General features: G+C 40.5%; 2 protein-coding genes across 5 annotated transcripts; one reads left to right on the top strand and one right to left on the bottom strand.

The window, feature by feature from the left end:
• The first annotated feature begins 1,521 nt into the window (after window positions 1-1,521).
• LOC110063315 (coadhesin-like) lies at window positions 1,522-13,750 on the top strand. Of its 4 annotated transcripts, XM_020770286.2 has the most exons (14): window positions 1,522-2,042; window positions 3,953-4,100; window positions 4,668-4,838; window positions 7,615-7,788; window positions 8,185-8,358; window positions 8,605-8,778; window positions 9,380-9,553; window positions 9,622-9,795; window positions 9,865-10,038; window positions 10,116-10,289; window positions 10,501-10,674; window positions 10,749-10,922; window positions 11,467-11,628; window positions 13,336-13,750. In XM_020770286.2, exons 1-14 carry the CDS (start codon window positions 1,788-1,790, stop codon window positions 13,584-13,586), a joined length of 2,553 nt encoding a protein of 850 aa, XP_020625945.2. In that variant the 5' UTR covers window positions 1,522-1,787; the 3' UTR covers window positions 13,587-13,750. The 4 variants fall into 4 exon arrangements, with proteins under 4 accessions (XP_020625945.2, XP_089151838.1, XP_089151837.1 ...); XM_089295712.1 differs by lacking the exon at window positions 9,380-9,553; XM_089295711.1 differs by lacking the exon at window positions 9,865-10,038.
• On the bottom strand, window positions 4,802-6,200 carry LOC110063316 (melanocortin receptor 4-like). The gene has a single exon (XM_020770290.2). The coding sequence runs from the start codon at window positions 6,085-6,087 to the stop codon at window positions 5,152-5,154; it is 936 nt and encodes a 311-aa protein (XP_020625949.1). The 5' UTR covers window positions 6,088-6,200; the 3' UTR covers window positions 4,802-5,151.
• Window positions 13,751-18,998: the final 5,248 nt, after the last annotated feature.

The raw sequence follows: 18,998 nt of genomic DNA, 5'->3' as shown, positions 1-18,998 counted from the left end.
TATCATTTTCGTGTAGTGCCTAGTAAATGCAATGATACAGCCACAAGGTGCGTCTGTTTGAAAGATTTCAGTGAAAAGCCCTTTCAAATAACTAAATGACCGATTTCCCTACCTTTTCATACACCTCGACTTCTGAAATCCCTACCCTTTTATATACCCGAAGCCTGAAACAGGTACTCCTTTCGCGCAGAGCCTCCCCGTATGGGCCATTATACACTATCATTGATGAGAAACTGTCCAAAACAGGTTTGCCTTCTGTAACGAGTTTCCCGGGGTTTTACCCGTGATGCACATTGTCGAAATCCGTGAGTTTGTGAAAGCAAGACGTTACGCATTCAAGAACAGAAAAAAGAAAGTGTAAGCTACTGATTGTTTATTATGCTACATAAGCAGGGGCGTAGCCAGGATTTTTCAAAGGAGGAGGGGGCACACTGTGTCAAAGTGAGGGTACTCACCCGATTGTCATGTTGTTTTCACTACCTGTTGCAGGTTGTTTCCTTAAAAAAGGCTTACAAAAAAACCCAATTTATTAGCTATTGATTTTTGCTAGATGGTAGATGATTCGACCTTTGCTATCACTTCAACTATGGCCTCAAAAACCTCGAGATCATGAGCTATTTCGGTGTCATCTTTAATTTTGTTGCGGGATAATCGAATTTAAGGTTTGCACTGGCTCCCTCTACATCAGCCCGTACATCAGCTTTCGACTCAGTAAACCTTTTATCGATTGAAGTAAATATTTATTATTTGGAACCAATGATTCGAGGCTGTTTTGATACCTCTGATTAGAAAGTTATTTCCTCGAAATTAAATTGAATGTTCATAATTTTCTTTCAGAACCAATAAATGTGTTCACAATTTTAAGTTTAGCCTCTGCATTTAAGAGGCACCACGAGTGACCTTAAAACATGTATCTAAATTCAGCAGAAATGAATACCAATTGAACCTATCGATACAGTGTTACATTGCATGCATGGAAATGAATTCGCCCAAGGTACTTTTCAATCAAAAACAGTGGACCTGAATTTCATCTTTGACTGAGAGCCTGGGGAAAAGTTGTCGTCACTTCACTGACATTGTGCGGAAAAGATTAACGAAAAACTAAAATGTTTCCTGTTCAGCACTTTAACAAACAGTGCGCTCGTTTTTGCACATCAACAAATAAGGCTAAGGTGGCAACGATTCATTTTTAACTAATAACCGTTTTTGTCGCTATTCGCTCCATCAAAACTATCAAATATCGAGACAAGTACACTTCTTATGCACGTCTTGAGTGGGGTACCTCGTACGCTAACAACAACGCTATGGAGAGTCTCGAAGCAATAGAAAACTTTTAATAAAAAAAATCCAAAACAGAGATCAATATATAGTCACTAAATGTCAATGAATTCCTCCATATTTGTTTAGGAAGATAAACAGAGAATAAAAGACACAGAGAACGATGTATCCCTTTCTGATGCAAATCAGATGTCGCTTATTTGCTAAGAAGGTGCAATCTTCTATTTTGTTAAATACTCGAGTTACTTTGTCCACCAAAGTCCCTCTTGTCAGTCCACCTGGCGTTTAAATCCCAGACAAATAATTATTTTCCATCTTAATTCATCAGTTATTTCAGTCGCATTGTAGTTCACACCAATCTGTTCTCTGTTTTTTGAGAATTGGGACAAATCGTGCATTTTGGATACACAACAATTTGTGTCGTGCATTCTTGGCCCTTTTGTAATACAAACATCAGTGAACCTCTACAGTCTGAACAACGAGACCTTTTAAACAAGTCAGTCACAGAAATGCGAACATCATCTCTGTTACTTGTAATCATTGTACTTACCATACTGTGCACTTCTAATGTGCATTCAAAACATCGCAGACGTTCTGACAAAAAACGGAAACCGACACACCACCCAAAACCGTCAAAACCAAAACCAAAGCCAAAACCGAAACCTTGTCGAAGATTGACACACTGCGTGACTGATCAGTGGAGTGTATGGAGTAACTGTTCAGTGGCTTGTGGAACAAACGGAATACAAGCACGTACTAGAAAGGTAAGTTACGTTACAGGCTTTCTCTGGCTAATTGTGAGGAATTTAAACTGCGTGTATGAACATTGGTCATGACCACTAAAAAGGCGAACGAGATCGGTAAGCAACGCGAATGCCACGAATACTAAGAACAGCATATCAGCCGACCATGGCAGTACGGGTTATAAAATCCGCCAATTTGTGTAAGGTGACGGACTGGTTAAGAAAAGGCTGTAGTTATTGACCCATGCATAGGGAGGCCGTGGTTGTGTTTGAAAGACAGTTTTGCAGTAAAATTCTAACTAACTACTTCAGCATATATTTCAATAAGATATTATTGGCGAAACTGAATTATAACAAGCTGTTTTTCCATGAGTTAAACAGTATCTTGAAGTATGGAGTGAAGTGTTTGTAAATTAGAAGACTGAAATCACAAGGATTAAAAACAAGATGGATCAATTGAGGTTGATTAACAATGATAAGAGCACAGTTCAATTTGTGTGGGAAGTTGGATGAATCAGGAACGTTTACAAGGGTTTGGGACAGTATTAGTAAAATAGTTTTGAGAACAAAGGCTTTAGAAGCTCATAAACATTGGATGGTCAAAGAAATGAAAGCAAACACGGACTCCAAGATGAATACGGAGAAGGTAAATAAATAATACATAAATAGTTCTGATTTTATCTTAGCGAATATAGTAATTGTAAGTTGTAATGTATTATTGTAAATAGTCGTGTTCTTAGGATTATTTTATATTTTAATTCTGAATTTATCTTAGCGAATATAGTAATTTTAAGTAGTAACGTTATTGTAGATAGTCGTGCGTTTTTGTCATGAGCCCCTGGCTCGGGAGATTGGGTAGCCACTCCCCACGTTTACGACTCAAAATAAATTTACCTTTACCTTTAACTTATTCATTTTTTTTTAAACAATTTGCCAATCAAAATGCAGCGTCAGTTCATACTGGTTTTGAATTTAACCTTTCTTTTATTGAAATCTTATGTAAATACTTGTGATCAGTATTGTTGATTTCTAAATCTTAGAAACAACAACTTGTATTAAGTGACGCCTGAAACAGCATAAAAATAATATATAGATTTAGGCCAGCCTAAAAGCGCAGCTCCTGGGCTAACCCTGGGAAAGGTAGAATTTTGATTTGAGCTTTCAACTTTGCGGTGAGGTTTTCTGTATATTGTTTGGCCTTCTGTTTTGAGTTTTAATAATCACCATATACACAAAAACATTTGTATAGAAGAAAAAGCTATAATTCGGTTAACTTTTAATCTTGGGTTAGCGTTAACCGCCTTCCGAACAATCCTGCCCCGTTTTCAACAACTTAACCTGACATGAGCCCGCAATCCAATCGAAAACCAGCACTTGGTCAGCGGTCAACTTCAAAAAAAGCATGACCTCGATGAGCTGTAAACTAGAGCCTGCAATATGGTCATATGATACCGGTCAGCGGATACCTTGTTTTGACAGATGTCAATTAATCATAACATGGATGTCCAATATCAAAGAAGTTCATGGTAAAGCAAGGGTGCATATCTCTGTCAACCTATTATTTGGAGTGTGGCCGCCATGTTGCGCGACTCCGTCGTCGTCGCCGTCACCGTCGCCGTCGCCGTCGTGCGTACGCGCCCACGAGCAATACCGCTAGCCATGATAACCAAGAGGAAATCAACTCATGGGTTTCCTTTTCTTTCCTATAGCCTTCCTATATGAGTATGGGGCTCCGCTTGGCGTCCCTTCGGGCCGCCGGAGCTCCGCTACTAATTAAATAAAATGTTACCTGGGTAGATTTTTTGTGCGGGAAAAAAACTGCATGTTACACTATCCTCAAAAAGGAATCGTTATCCTTTTTACGTACTAACTTAAGTATTTAACTCTCAATTTATTTTTGACTCATTCATTTATTTATTTGTTATCATCAGGTAATTAAACGTGAAGTTTGTGGAGGTCTTTGTCCATTTGAACTGAAGCAGGTTCGCGGCTGTAACCAATACTGTCAAAATGGGGGCACTCTGGGGCAAACAAGGTGTAAATGTTTGCCTCGGTATGGCGGGCAATGCTGCGAAAAAGGTTTGTGGTTTAACCTTTTATCTTTTAGAGTGTGTTAAAAATTTGTCAATAACCTTTATTTAATCTTTATTTAACCTCGGTTTTTCATGAAGCTTGCTAGGCCTCAAGCATGTGCTGCTAATAATTCGAGAAAATAACTAACTAAATAAATACATAAATAAATCATCATAAATACATGAATAGATAATTCCTAAAACCAAAGATAAATCCTAAAATAATGAGAATCATTATTAAAGTGACCTTTTTAAATGGACCTATTTTTGTCATTGATCTAAGTTTGCCTGCCTTAGTGGATACATAAACCATTCCAGGCTGACCGAACTCTAGGTAGAACGAGTTTGACGCCATAAAAACAGACTAATGGAGCAATCAGGAGCCCTCTTAGATTGTTAAGCTCAGTAAGATACAGTGGTTTTATTGAAGCTTAATGTTAACCTCGTCAAGTAAAATACCTCTTTCTCAACAGTTTATAGTTGTAACTGTATAAAAACCAAAACCAAAAACAATGGCGTTTAGTGAATAATCACTGTATTGAAATCCAATTCCTTGCACTACTTTCATCTTTAGTTCACGGAGGATGGAGTTGCTGGGGAGTATGGGAAGACTGCAGTAAAACCTGTGGTGGCGGCATACAGAGACGTTGGAGGACTTGTAATAATCCCCTCCCGGCCAATGGTGGAAGGCCGTGCCCTGGGACGAGAGTTAGGAGCAGGGAGTGTAATGTCACACCGTGTCCAGGTAACTCTAATTAGCATTTCATTATCACCAGCTTGAACCTTTGTTTACATGGTTTCCTGACCAGCATAAATTTCATTCAGCCTAGTAATCATAAAAGAACAAAAACCACGATAGCCATAAAAAGTCATCCAGTCAATCATTCATTCGTTCGATCGGCCACTACTACTGTTTTTATTCTGTCTTTCGTATTTATGTTCTTCTATTCTCTCGATCTTTTTTTTTTCGTTTGTTCGTTCGCTCATCTATTTAATTTCCCTCATGAAGTCAGCCTCCATCTTGATAGTGCTCGGACATGTTGATCTTCAAATTTGCCTTATTGAGGTTCTTTTGTAAATATATTCTTTAAGAAAGCGATCGCTTTCCGCCGAATTTCCTGATAACGCCAGCAGAAGATAAAAGGGTTTATAGAGGAATGCAGGAAAACGATGAAACCGGCGAGATAGTTTGCAGCTGAGACTTCAACACTGTGGGATCTCCATGCTTCTTTCACAGTAAAAGAAGTCAGACTTGGCAGCCAACAAAACACAAAGACAATAAAGACGTAAAAAGTGTTGAAGGTTGATCTTTTAAGCCGAGCCATATTCGTTGCTTGATTATTGCCGTGAGTTTGCAGGTGGCTTTGAATCTGATTCCGATGGCGTCGAGCAATTCGAAAAATCTGGTAATATGCAACTGTTGTCAAAAACAGGCCACTTGCTTCAAGAGAAACAGCCACCATGTCATTGTATTTAGGCAATAAAATGAAAATCGCGGCGGAGATCGTGCTCGTTATCCATAGTAGTATTACAGTGATTATAAGGCGTCTTGGTGTTATAAGTTCTGAATATCGTAAATGTAAGGAAACGGCAAGAAACCTATCCAGAGCAATGGCAGTCACTGAGAAAAACGATGATGATGCGAATACAACGAGCAGAAACCAAAACAATGTCATCGTAATTGGACATAAGAAGTCGAAATTATGGCCGCCGTTCTGCTCTGTACTCAACATCAAACATGTAATGATAATAAACATTGGTTGTGCGCACAGTCCTACGGCGAGATCGGACACAGCAAGATTCAGAAACAGAACTTTCATGCTCAGCGTAAGGGATGAAGATTTCCAGAGAGCGGGAATGACGAGTAGATTTCCAACTATTGTTACGAAGGAAGACACGATATTCATCAAACAAAGGGACGTCATGAAAGCTTGATGGAAAAGAACAAGGTTGACTTCTTCCTGTAGCTTATAATCACAGAGTTGGGCGACCATTTCAAATCCGGCTTGGTAAACTGTGTCTAGTTAAGAAAGTCGAGAAGCAGTCGAGCGATTTGTATGAAACTGATTTGTCCCGCAAGGTAAACTAAGTTGAAGCAGGAAGCTGCCCTCGCAAACAGCTAACTCAACTTCTTTGAAATGAATTGCACAATGCCTTTTGTACTATTTGGAAATTGTAAAAGCTGTTTACATATGAAGTTCAAGGTTTGTAAAATAAACACTTTGCCGAAGACAATGAAAGCGAGGAGTGCAAAGAGCTCCACTTCTTCTAGTAAATTCTATCTTAACATTTAATCTAGAGACAGCTCTCGTTGAAGTCAACTAGCTAATTAATTAGCTGCCTGACAGCTTCGTAATTGGAGTAAAGCCGGCAGATCTTTGATATTAGCGTTGGTCAAAAAAACTAACCGTTCAACTGGAGATTATATTCGAAACGAATCCCTTCAGTTTGTTTTCCTTTTAAGTTTCTAGCGGACAAGAAGACCATCTGTCAAAACAGTAGGAAATACAAAATAAAATAAATAATCAATACCTTTACTTGAACAAACAATTTCAAGAAAGCCGTGGACACTTGGTAAACTGCCGTGTTCCAGATTTAATTGAATATTATGATTGGATGGGTGTTCTGACGATTTTTGTGATAAAATGAAACGTGAGAATCAGTAATATTATTTTGCATCAGTTGAGGCAAATTAAATGATTATTCTTTTAAAAAATGAATTTAAAAAATTGTTCGGTCTTAATTATTGCTTTTTTCGATATAATTTGTAAACTATTCAATAGATTTTTTAGGTGCTTTTGTTGCTCGTAAGCTTTTAAAGTCTTATGGGATATCAATTTAAAGATTTCTTCGGATGGCCGCGTGTTTTTGTCAGTGGGAGGAATGACAATAGATAATTGATACTACTCTTATATGGTGTCCGCCAAATTGAGAATTGGCGGTTCAGGAGCTTTTACACAAACAGTCCTGACAAGAAGGCAGAAACGAAGCGGAACTGATGAAAATGAACATGATATTAATTAAAACGTGAAATAATTAGCTACAATGCCCTCTCTTGTATTTTTCGCATATTTTGCACAACAAGAAAAATGAACACGTCGTAAATTTCCTTTCGAAAGTTAGATATCACCCCCTCCCGTATTTACCTGAATACCTTAGACATTCTCCCACTGTGTGTGTTGCCTTGCACTCTGTTTCCCCCTTTTAGAACCCCTCGTGATAATTATTGAGCAGTCTCTAATCACCGTTCAGTGACAATGTGTTTCAATTGCTTTATACAAATTCTAATCTTGCCGTTCATACATGTTTAAAGTTCCTCTGAATAGACCATTTCCGAGTTACCCAGTGCCTCCGTCTGTTTCAAAACGAGTTTTCGTGCAAGACCTTTCTTATGAAAATGAGTTTGATTTGTATGAAAATGAACCTGTATGCAGAACACATTCCAAATGAATGGTTTCGACTCGTCTTGACACAGAGGCAAAAGGCAATTCGGAAATGGTCCATTCAATTTGTTATTTCAGTTGATGGAAACTGGTCGGCCTGGGGATCCTGGGGCGACTGCAGTGTCACGTGTGGCGGAGGAACTCAAAGGCGCTCTCGTTCCTGCACCAATCCCCCAATGGCCCATGGCGGAAAGCCTTGCACCGGACAAAGTACAATGATACAAGATTGTAACATGCACGTGATGTGTCCAGGTAATCTATACCAGTACTCTTGATTAAGTGAACACTAATATGGCCTTCACAGTGAACTGCGAGACGCGTAAGTTGCCTTGTGACCTCACGTCATCTACCATGGTAGATGGAATTTAACAAGTTATTCATTTGATTCATTCAGGTAGAAATTCAGAACAGATCCGTAATTTAAACCAATTAAATTCAGTGTAAAAATGATTTCTTGAAATTGCTAGCTGTGTGAAAAATTTCTTATCCTCGTTTTGCGATCGAATGATCTCTAGCAAACATATGAAAAATATCCCGGGCTAAATTACCTCTTGCTTAGTGATTTTCCTATCAGTTTGCCTTCTTGGTATCAAGATCAGCTACTCTCTGGTCAATATGATTACGTTCTAAATTACTAATTTTTTTCAGTGAACGGAGGGTGGACAACTTGGGAAAACTGGAGCAAATGTAGCGTAACTTGTGGCGGAGGAACTCAAACGCGTTCTCGTTCATGCACCAACCCACCCGCGGCCCATGGTGGCAAAACTTGTGTGGGTCTCAAAGAAATTACACAGGACTGCAACAAAGATGTGTTCTGTCCAGGTAGGAAGAAGGATTTTGAGTTTAACTTGAATGGAGAGCTTGGCCCTGCACCCAGTCACAAATGGAGGGTAGGGAACCTCAACTAGACTTGACCCTGCTAGTAGCAAAGTGAAAGCACCACAACGTTCCGATTCATAAAGCTTTGCATACAAGATGAAAGATAAAACATCTTAGATTATCGTATCATTACTAGATATTTAAGATCAGCTACTCTGACTCATTGCTCTGCACAATAACTTTATACAGTGAACGGAGGTTGGACAATCTGGGGACGCTGGGACAAATGTAGTGTGACTTGTGGTGGAGGAACAAAAACGCGTTCTCGTTCATGTACCAACCCACCCGCGGCCCATGGCGGGAAAACTTGTGTGGGTCTGAAGGAAATGACGCAAGATTGCAACAAAGACGTGTTCTGTCCAGGTAGGCAGACAACTCGCTGTTGTCAAGTATCACTCATTCTTTCGCGTCTTCGGTCAAGCTCTCACCGGGCTCGTTCTATATCCTCCTCTACGACGTCTTCGTTCTCCAGCGGCCTGGCCTTGATGGCTTTTCTGCATGCGATGGTTGTTATGACATTCCATAAATAATCGTAAATTTGTGTTGCTATTTAATCAAGGCCCACATCATTCGCATCATTTTTGCTACCACTGGTCAATCTAACTAAGGGCCTTAGATTTCCAAGTGGTCAAATATACAATTCATGTCCGTTGTAGCTTTTTCAACCTGAGGGGGGTAGTAAATCCTGAAATCGCAGAAAATGGAGGTTAGGCAAACTAAGTTCGATCTGCTAACTATCCTTCGACTTGAATATCAAGCGTACTCTTTTCAGGAGTAATATGAAAGCCCTCCAGCATTCTGGGTGATAAATATAACCAAGCCTTCCAAAAAATGACAAAAAGATATTTTCAGAAGTGGTTTGTTATGATAACCTACTCAGAGGTCACTAGATCTTAAGGAGAGTACAGCTGCAAAAACAACACAAACTCGGCCTGTTGCTAAATAGTAGTTGTTTCTTATCCAGTTAATGGAGGCTGGACAACTTGGGGAAACTGGAACAAGTGTAGTGTAACCTGTGGCGGAGGAACTCGAACACGTTCTCGTTCATGCACCAACCCACCCGCGGCCCATGGTGGTAAACCTTGTGTGGGTCTCAAAGAAATTACACAGGATTGCAACAAAGATGTGTTCTGTCCAGGTAAGAAGACAATTACAGCTTTTCATCTTTACGCAAAATCGTTGTTAACATTATCATTTTCTTTCCAGTAAATGGTGGCTGGACGACGTGGGGAGACTGGGACAAATGTAGCGTAACTTGTGGCGGAGGAACAAAAACACGTTCTCGTTCATGCACCAACCCACCCGCGGCCCATGGTGGCAAAACTTGTGTGGGTCTGAAGGAAATGACACAGGACTGCAACAAAGATGTGTTCTGTCCAGGTAGGAAGACAAGTTACAGGTTTTCATCTTTACACAAAATCTATACAAACATTGTTATTTTTTTTCCAGTGAATGGAGGCTGGACGACGTGGGGAAACTGGGACAAATGTAGCGTAACTTGTGGCGGAGGAAGAAAAACACGTTTTCGCTCATGCACCAACCCATCCGCGGCCCATGGTGGTAAACCTTGTTTGGGTCTGAAGGAAATGACTCAGGACTGCAACAAAGACGTGTTCTGTCCAGGTAAGAAAATACGTTATAGGTTTTCTTTTTTAGACAAAATCCCTATCAACACATGTTGTTGGGTTTTTTTCTTTCAGTCGATGGAGGCTGGACAACTTGGGGAAACTGGAGCACATGTACTGTAACTTGTGGCGGAGGAACTCAAACACGTTCTCGTTCATGCACCAACCCACCCATGGCCCATGGTGGTAAAACCTGCCTTGGTTTAAAAGAAATGACACAGGACTGCAACAAAGACGTGATGTGTCCAGGTAGGAGGACAATAGCTGTTATTACAGTTGAGCCTGCGGTCTAATATTCCTTTGTTTAAAAAGGCATACAAACGAGGCGAACGGGTCAATACAAAGCACAATTGACCCATTCGCCTTGTTTGTATGTCAAACCGCTGATAACTGTAATAACAGCTATTCACAGCTTCTCTGCTGTGCACATTATCACTACAAACCGTTTTTTCCTCTCCAGTGAACGGTGGCTGGACGACGTGGGGAAATTGGAGCCAATGTAGTGTGACTTGTGGTGGAGGAAGTCAAACACGTTCTCGTTCATGCACCAAGCCACCCGCGGCCCATGGTGGCAAATCTTGCATGGGTCCGAAGGAAATGACACAGGACTGCAACAAAGACGTGTTCTGTCCAGGTATGAAGATAAGCTATAGGTTTTCTTTTTTAGACAAATCCCCTATCAACACATGTTGGGGTTTTGTTTTTCAGTGAATGGTGGTTGGACGTCGTGGGGAAACTGGAGCATATGTACTGTCACTTGTGGTGGAGGAACTCAAACGCGTTCTCGTTCATGCACCAACCCACCCGCGGCCCATGGTGGCAAAACTTGCGTGGGTCTGAAGGAAATGACACAGGACTGCAACAAAGATGTGCCCTGCCCGGGTACGTGGGCAACTTTTCTAAGTTCATTTTGACCGGTAAATTTTATTCAACGCTCTGTTCGCAGGGCAGTGACCGAATACGGATATCGGCTCGAATTAATCATGGCAGAAAGTTTTCTCAAGGATCAGAAGTTTGCGACTTTGAAACATGAAAAAAATGAATATATATTTTGAAATGTGTGGAAATGACGCTTCATATTCATCAAAAAAAAATGAGATAGGCATTGTTCTTAAAAACTTTAACTGCGATCTTACAAACTATCACCTGAGTATCTTGGAAAAAGCCTTCAGCAAAGTACTGTCCTTGCTGAACTTCTATTTAAGTTAAGGACATTTTTAACAGGTTTGTGTTTGGAAGTATAATGATTTGGCAGAGCATTTTCGTGCATTTCCCTACAAGCGGAGCAAGCTTCACCGAACAAGAACGAACTGTACAGATCGTTCTTGGAAAGTGAATTAATAAACAGTCCTTGTTTCCAGCCTAGGGTAAAGTTAAAAGCGCTTTGCTCCAAAAGGATCAGCGGTAACAGGTAATTTTTTTCTAGTTGCAGGTGGCTGGACTGTCTGGGGAAACTGGGGCGAGTGTAACAAAGACTGTTTAAAGACAAGAACAAGATCTTGCACCAGGCCTCCTCCATCTAATAATGGCAGAAACTGCATTGGTCCTCCATTACAAACAGTCAATTGTACTTTTGATGAGTGCGTGGGTAGGTGTAAGAACTTTGAAACGAAAAAGGTTTCAAAACACGATAGGGTGGTATCTGATTGGCGTGACAACTCTGTCCGTTAAGCAAGCGACAAATTCAACAAAAACCAACTAAACAGACGCAACCAAAAAAAAAATTGTAGACTTGCCTATTAGTATTTGAGTTTTAACTGGACGTTTGTTTGACGCTTGTTATATTTTAAAATTGCCTGTCGGTAAAATAATGACAAGGGCTTGGCAAATAAACAACTAACTAACTGACAGACTAAGCTGCCAAAACGCTTCGTATCTTAATCTTAAATTTCAATTCCACTTGCTAGTCTTACTAATCAAGTACATTTTAACAGTTTTTGCAGTTTATTAGATAAGATAAGCGTGCTTATGTTTCAGTACAGCTTAAAAAGAATTTTTCTCTGCAAAATTAAAAGTTGCTTTTGACCTTGACGACAGGAGCTTTAACACTAAGTAAATAATACTCAGCTAAGACGCGTTGAAGAAGAACTTAATTAGAATTCTGTCGCTGGTGAGTTCTTTCGCTCCAGTTGGAAAATTTGCAACACCGTTCTAGCTGTTTGATTTCGAAATCACTCTCTACTCAAGAAGTCCTGCAAATTGGGAGAAGAGCTTTATTTTTTCCGGCCAAGACAATGTTCATGTTTGTTCTTTGTCTTTGCGCTGTAATTGGTATGTTGAATGCATTTTGTAGCCATTGCAAGAGTTGTTTGCTTTTTAGGTTCCTTAACGAAACGATTCTTACAATTGAGAATTAGTCAAAAACAGTTAGAGAGGCCGTCATGTATAAAAACAATTAGTGAATAGAGGCAACGAAGGAGCTACATCTCTTGAGTAGACATGTTACATTACAGCACCTCGCTAAGTTTCTAAGTGATGGAGTGTGATCCTTGTTACGGAGGTATTTGGAAACTAACACAAACTGAGAGGTTTTGTAAGTCCACTACTTCAATTAGTGTACTTAAATTTATAAATTTATTCTGAACATCTGCTGTTTTATTCAGAATTAACGTTAATTACCAAATGGGAGAGCATGCACTATAGTCAACGATGCCTGTTTCTGATATATGATTAAAAACTCACGAAGTTGTGAAAGTTTCCTAAGAATTCCAGTTTGTTGACAAAAGAACAGATGTCTATTTTTGGAACCTAAAAGGAATCACCTAAAAGCTACCGTCCAGCGCAGTCTCCAAACAGCAAAACTGTCACTGATGTTATTAAACTCTTTTAATATGTTCACTAAAGGTCTTACTAATTTCTGTGTATACTAGTAGCTAGGTATAGTGACAATCCTGCTCTATGGACGCCCACTTAGTATGGTCAATCACTTATTACGGACAACCTTGTTTTTTCCAACCATAGCCTCACGTTTTCTCTCAGTTTCATTAGCCTGCTTATTACGACACAGGTTAATGCGAACAACGGGCACTTTTTATGTGATCTTACTGGTGCACTCTCACACAAAGTTAATCTGGCTTTACGGACACTGGGTGCTCTGTGAACTGTATATTTTCGTTTGTCACGATTACATGCTGATTGTATCCTGTAATAAAATCAAAGCTTTTTTCAACTTTATTTAAGTCACAGACTATCTAGTGAATGATTAATTCCAAACCACTGCACCTGACTGTTTGGTTAAAAACTTTGTTTTTATGCAATGACTTACTAATTTTCTACGTGTACAATTTGACTTCAGGGGGTAATGGAGGCGGTGGAAAACATGAAAATGGACTTGGAATCAGAAGCGACTCTAGTGAGGGAGGCTCAGGGTACGCTGAATTGTCGACGTGGTCTCTGTGGACCAAATGGAGCGATTGCAGCAGCAGCTGCGGCGAGGGAAGCAAGAGGTTCCGACAACGCACGTGCGGTAACGTCATCAACGGGATACACCCGAAGTGTTCGGGAAACAGTTTACAGATTGAATCCTGTACAGTTCCACCCTGCTGAAAAGGATCAAGCTGTTAGCTCAAGAGTATGAAGGGAACTTTCAAACGCCTTTTACGATCCACTTTTTCTGAAATTATAGCGCTAAACTTGAGGAAAACACCTGGAATTCAATTTAGTAAGCGGTAAACACGAATTTAAAATTAGACGAAGTGCTTTCTCGTGTATTTGTTTCGTTCTGAAATTTATTCAAAAATTCTGTCCATTAACACTGGTCCACTAAATTAACACTGGTTTTTTACCCCCCAACACCTTGTGTGAGCCTGTAGAGAGTTCAAGAGCACGCGTCCAGGCCCTGTGATCACTGTAGACATGGCTCCTTACTTCAATGTCCTTTGTTCATGGTCGCTAAGTTGGTTGGCGCGTCTCGTTGTACGGTGCTAGTCAGTAGAACATCTTCATATTAATGGTCTTGGGTAACTGGGCGCGTTTCCTCTCCTTTTGCCAGTGTAATAACAGACGTGCTTAGAGAGTCGTGATTTGTTGGAAAAACTGACAAAAATGTGGAGGGGTGGGATATGTGTGATATAGTCTTACTCATCGTTGCTTTGGTTTAAGACTTTTGGTTCGAGAAGGCGCTGCTGCTTAGATAATTCTTTTTGCCGTTAACATAAGAAGACTTTTTATGGAATGAAAATTACTCTAATTTTTATCCAAAAACAATAGGAATATCCAAAACTCAATTTAGAAAGTTGATCTCTTTGAACAAGTGCCACGTTGCCGTTCAGGGTGCAGCTTATTGTAAGGTATTTTTGCTGTTATTTGCATCGCTTTTTCCGTGTTGACGCTTATGAATTGAGTACAACATTTATTACCAGATTGGCCGCTTATTCGAGTTAATATATTAAGCATGGTAAAAGCAGGTGCTACCTCAGGAAAAAACACTTTATAAGCTTCGGGGTTAGATGCTTCTGGCAGCTCGTGCTTACTGGGTGTCCGCTCGTTTCGATACAAAGTCGTTCGAGACAAATTGAGGTAGAATCGATACAGATGTAAAGTCGATTCGATACAAACTGAAATCAATTCGATACAACCTCCCTTCACCTAAAGAAGTTTCGTTTCGCTACAGAAACTTTGCACGCAAACTTCAAGCTAAGCAAACACATTGACCTGTCTTGATACCCGGCAGCCGGGAAGTGTGTTCTCAAAAAACTGCAATCCTGGTGTAAAGTCCTTGGGACACTTGACAAAATTCCAACTGGTGACGCATTATTTTGTAGTGGGAAATCTTTATCCATTTTACCGAATCCCCCCTCCCCGAAAGTGATGTTGGACTAGCAAAATTGTGTTGAGGGTGGGGAAGGAGAGGTGGGCAGGAAGACCATATTAGGGCAAAAGTACAAATTGACCAGGATTGTTGATAGCCGGCAGTCTGAAATTATTATAGAACTTATACGTTCAGTACAGGGTGCGCGCTTGACGCGGCCGGGAAATACTCGCGTGGGGAAATACAGTATTTCTCGCTTCGCGCGAGTCTCTTCGTATTCCCGCCTCTTGCCTCATCAAACCACAGTTAGCATCATGGTTTCACAAGAAAGTCAACCACACTAGCCATAAGTGACATACAAAATGTTTATCAAAACTGATTATGAATGTTCAAGAATAATACCGCTTCCAGTATTGCGATCGGTGATAGGCATTTCTAAGGTTCTTCGTAACCCGATAAAATTTTCAAGAGTAACCCTCCGCTAAGTTTATCTGTATCCAAAGTTGATTTCCGGTTAGCTAGGGTTCAGCAGAGTTGTTAGGGTGTTAGGGTATTAGGGTATTTGGGTATTAGGTTATTAGAGTATTAGGATATTATGGTATTAGTGTATTAGGGTATTAGGGTATCAGAGTGTTACGTTGTTAGGGTATTAGGGCATTTAGGGGTATTGGAGAATTACCCTTTTACCCTAGTATTCCAATACATCAATACCCCAATACCCTAAAACCCTAATAGTCTATTATCCTAATGCCCTAATACCCTAATACCCTAAGGCCCTAATACCCTAATACCCTAATGCCCTAATACCCTAATACCCTAATACCCTAAGGCCCTAATACCCTAATACCCTAAGGCCCTAATACCCTAATACCCTAATACCCTAATACCCTAAGGCCCTAACACCTAAATACCGTAACACCCTTACACTGTCACACCTTAATACCCTTATACCCTAATATCCTAAAACATTTATACCGTGATACCCTAATACCCCAATACTCCAATACTGTAATATTCCAATACCTTAAAACCCTAACACCCTAACACCTAAATACCCTAATACCCTAACAACGTAACACTCTAATACCTTAATACCCTAATACCCTAATACCCTTATACCCGAATATCCAAATACCCTAATAACCTAATACCCAAATACCCTGTTACCCTAATACCCTAACAATGTAACACCCTAATACCCTAATACAATTATACCCTAATACCTTAATACCCCAATATTCCAATACCGTAATACCTTAATACCCTAACAGCCTAATAGCCTAACACCCTAATACCCCAATAGCCTATTACCCTAAAAGCCTAATACCCTAACAGCCTAATACCTTAACACCTTAACACCCTAATACTTTAAGACCCCGAGACCCTAATACCTTAACACCCTAACACCCCAATCCCCGTACACCCTAATACGCTAATAAAGTGATACAATAACCTGATACAATAATATCCTAATACCCTATTCAAGTTTCAAAGTGCATCAGCTTGAACAAGCCCAAAAATGTCTGTCTGTGGACAAAGTTTTAATGCTCGGAATGCATTTCAGTTTGTCAAGTTCTATCTAGTTCTCCTCGCTCCCGCTATGGCGGATTCATCCTCTGATGCGTCTTATGTGAGTTTTTTCCTCAAGATTGAGCAGAATTTTCTCGCGGTGGATTCCACGCCCGCGGTTGAAACTTATAATCTGACGTAATCATGAGCCTTTTAGATGCTCGCAAGTCCGCGGTGTTCCTTATTAGAAGCTTTTTCGACAAATGCTACCGTAGGCTAAGCAAAACAGTTCGCTTTGATTTCCGAAATTTAATTTAAGGAGCTCAATCCTCCAGTAGTAGTACCATTGATATGTAGAGAGGATTGCCTCTTGTCAATCTTTACTAAAGTTCAAACTTCGGAAAGGAACTTCACAGTAGCAGCTTCCAGCAGCTTCACCTCTGTCATCTAAAACGTTCCCAATGCGTATTACAAAAGCCAACCTTTGGTCTTATTTAGACTTAACTGTTAATTTAAGATTAGAATTGTAATAGAAATGTTAAATTAACGATACCCAGAAGGCAAACAAAACAAGTTTCCATTTTTAGTGCAACAATCGCAGCTAGACAGCTAGACAGTTGATGGAAGGACATCACCACTAAAACCTACAGATTGCTCACGCAATCTCCGGGTTAAAAAAGTGAATGCTAAAGTTGCTTTGGCCTCATATAGTTAACTTGAGAATTCTGGTTTTAAGGCCGCCGCACACTAGCCGATTGTTTGTCGGCCGACAAAAAAAATCATCACTTGTCGGCTAGTGTGCAGTGAATTCAGACAAGTCTGCGACAAGATCGGGGCTTCTCGGGCGATATCTGACAGTGCTATTTCTCAAAACGTTTTGTCGGGCCTTGTCGACTAGTGTGCGGTGGACCAAGACAATTTGTCGGGGCTTGCGCGCGTCTCAACCAATTAGGAAATGTCATGAGGGCCACGTCAGTGGAATAGGCGCCATCTTGATTTTGGATGACTCGGCCTTAAGCCTCAACGCGGTTAGTTGCAACAAAAAATCGGCTAGTGTGCGGCAAGCTGATCGCCTGACAAATTTTAACCCGATTTGAGCCTGACAAAAAATCTGCGGTTCTACGACAAAAAATCGGCTAGTGTGCGGCAGCCTTTAATTTAATGAAGACTACATATTCTGTTTAGAATAGCACAACTATCATCCTATATCCTACCATCCCATAATAAAAGAAAACAAAATAATTGGTTATGGCTTATCGCTGCCATAGCGAAAAAAACACCCGTGGCCCATCGTTGCCAGAGACCAGAAGGCATTTCGGTGTATGTACCGAGGTCAATGGCAAGCATGGCTTCCGCAGGTCAAAATTGGAACAAATTTAACGACAAAATGAAAGAACTGCGCCAAGGAAGAAAAGGGAAGAAGGATACTGGCAAGTCAACCAAAGACCCTGAAACCATAGTTGTCCAGCGCCTTAGCTCAGAGGTTTCTGGCAAAGCTCAGAAGTACTTTCGAGTTGGAGCACGCGAGTTCGTGTAGCCTTTCGAAGATTCCGACGAACTCTTCAGTGATAACATTGGGGGTGACAGTCCTACACAATTCCTATTCCCGTGTAATAGCCGCTTATAAATTTTTGCTCGAACAAGTAAATCTTTTAAGGATCTACCCCTTTTACGATAGGGGGATTTATGCTAGTGTTAAATGAGGATGACAGGCCCCACATGGTCGGACTCCTACGCTTCGTGACACTTGTGTATTTGCCGTTCTTTTTGTAGATTTCGGTCTCGCGACCTTTAATGGTTCACACTCGCTTCTGAGGGGTACTTTATGGTGTTATTACGAGAACATTTTGCCAGAGTAGAGCCGTTAGATCGAGGTCATATAGGGGTATGTGGTTTCAGCTGTTATCTGCATGTAATTTGTAATTTTAATCTGTATTTTGCTACGTGCTAATTTTTATCGGCTCATTTATATTGCGAGATATGTTCTAAGCTCTCTTAATATTAGCTCTGGAGGGACAAAGTTTGAAATATTCCGTGAACATGTTGGTTACTTGCATTTTGTGTTGTTACGTCGGGACCGGCTGTTTGAACTGTTGCAAGTTATACAGCTTCTTATCACGGGTGTCATATCTATCTTTGTCCTGCTTCGCCAGAGAGAGTTGTAGCTTTAATTGGTTCTTGCATCAATTTTATCGAGCTTGTTTGCCCCTTGCGTTTGATATTTAGGTTTGTTCCAGATATTTCCGTTCCGTCACAACATGGATAGTAAACAGTCTTTACTATCCATGGTCACAAGGGTACACTGCACCAGAAGTTCGTGCCAAGCCGCAGAATGACTCACATTCTCACTCAGAGTATTTTGAAAACACCGGCAACTGATGAGATCCACGTGGAAGATCGAAACCATGGTCTTGCCTGAACAAGAGAAAATGAGGAGACAGAGAGGGAGGATCCCAGTCCAGGCATTGGGATATGTCAATTCCGCTAAAGTTATTTTAGGGTTCCGCAAAACAGCGGGAGTGCATTTCCTTTTACGTCCGCATGACACCATTCTTCAGGTGATCAGGCAACTGAGAAACGGCGGTCCACGGGGAAATACGCTTTGTCGATAGAAGCTCCTTTTACGGGTACAGAGTTAGTATTTCTGGATGGATAAATCAAAGTAGGAGATTCACAACCCCTTGGGAATAAAATGGAAC

Source organism: Orbicella faveolata, unplaced genomic scaffold (assembly GCF_042242905.1).
Source record: "Orbicella faveolata isolate gen_17 unplaced genomic scaffold, um_ofav_v1 contig_26, whole genome shotgun sequence".
NCBI lineage: Eukaryota > Metazoa > Cnidaria > Anthozoa > Scleractinia > Merulinidae > Orbicella > Orbicella faveolata.
Note: the sequence above shows the minus strand (reverse complement) of the source record. Positions and strands in the feature narration are given on the sequence as shown.

Bases quoted from the DNA above. Each gene is read 5' to 3' on its own strand.
- LOC110063316 (XM_020770290.2), bottom strand. From the start codon at position 6,087: ATGGTCGCCCAACTCTGTGATTATAAGCTACAGGAAGAAGTCAACCTT.
- LOC110063315 (XM_020770286.2), top strand. From the start codon at position 1,788: ATGCGAACATCATCTCTGTTACTTGTAATCATTGTACTTACCATACTG. The intron at 2,043-3,952 runs GTAAGTTACGTT...TGTTATCATCAG, and splicing joins TACAAGCACGTACTAGAAAG to GTAATTAAACGTGAAGTTTG. The intron at 10,290-10,500 runs GTAGGAGGACAA...TTTCCTCTCCAG, and splicing joins CAAAGACGTGATGTGTCCAG to TGAACGGTGGCTGGACGACG.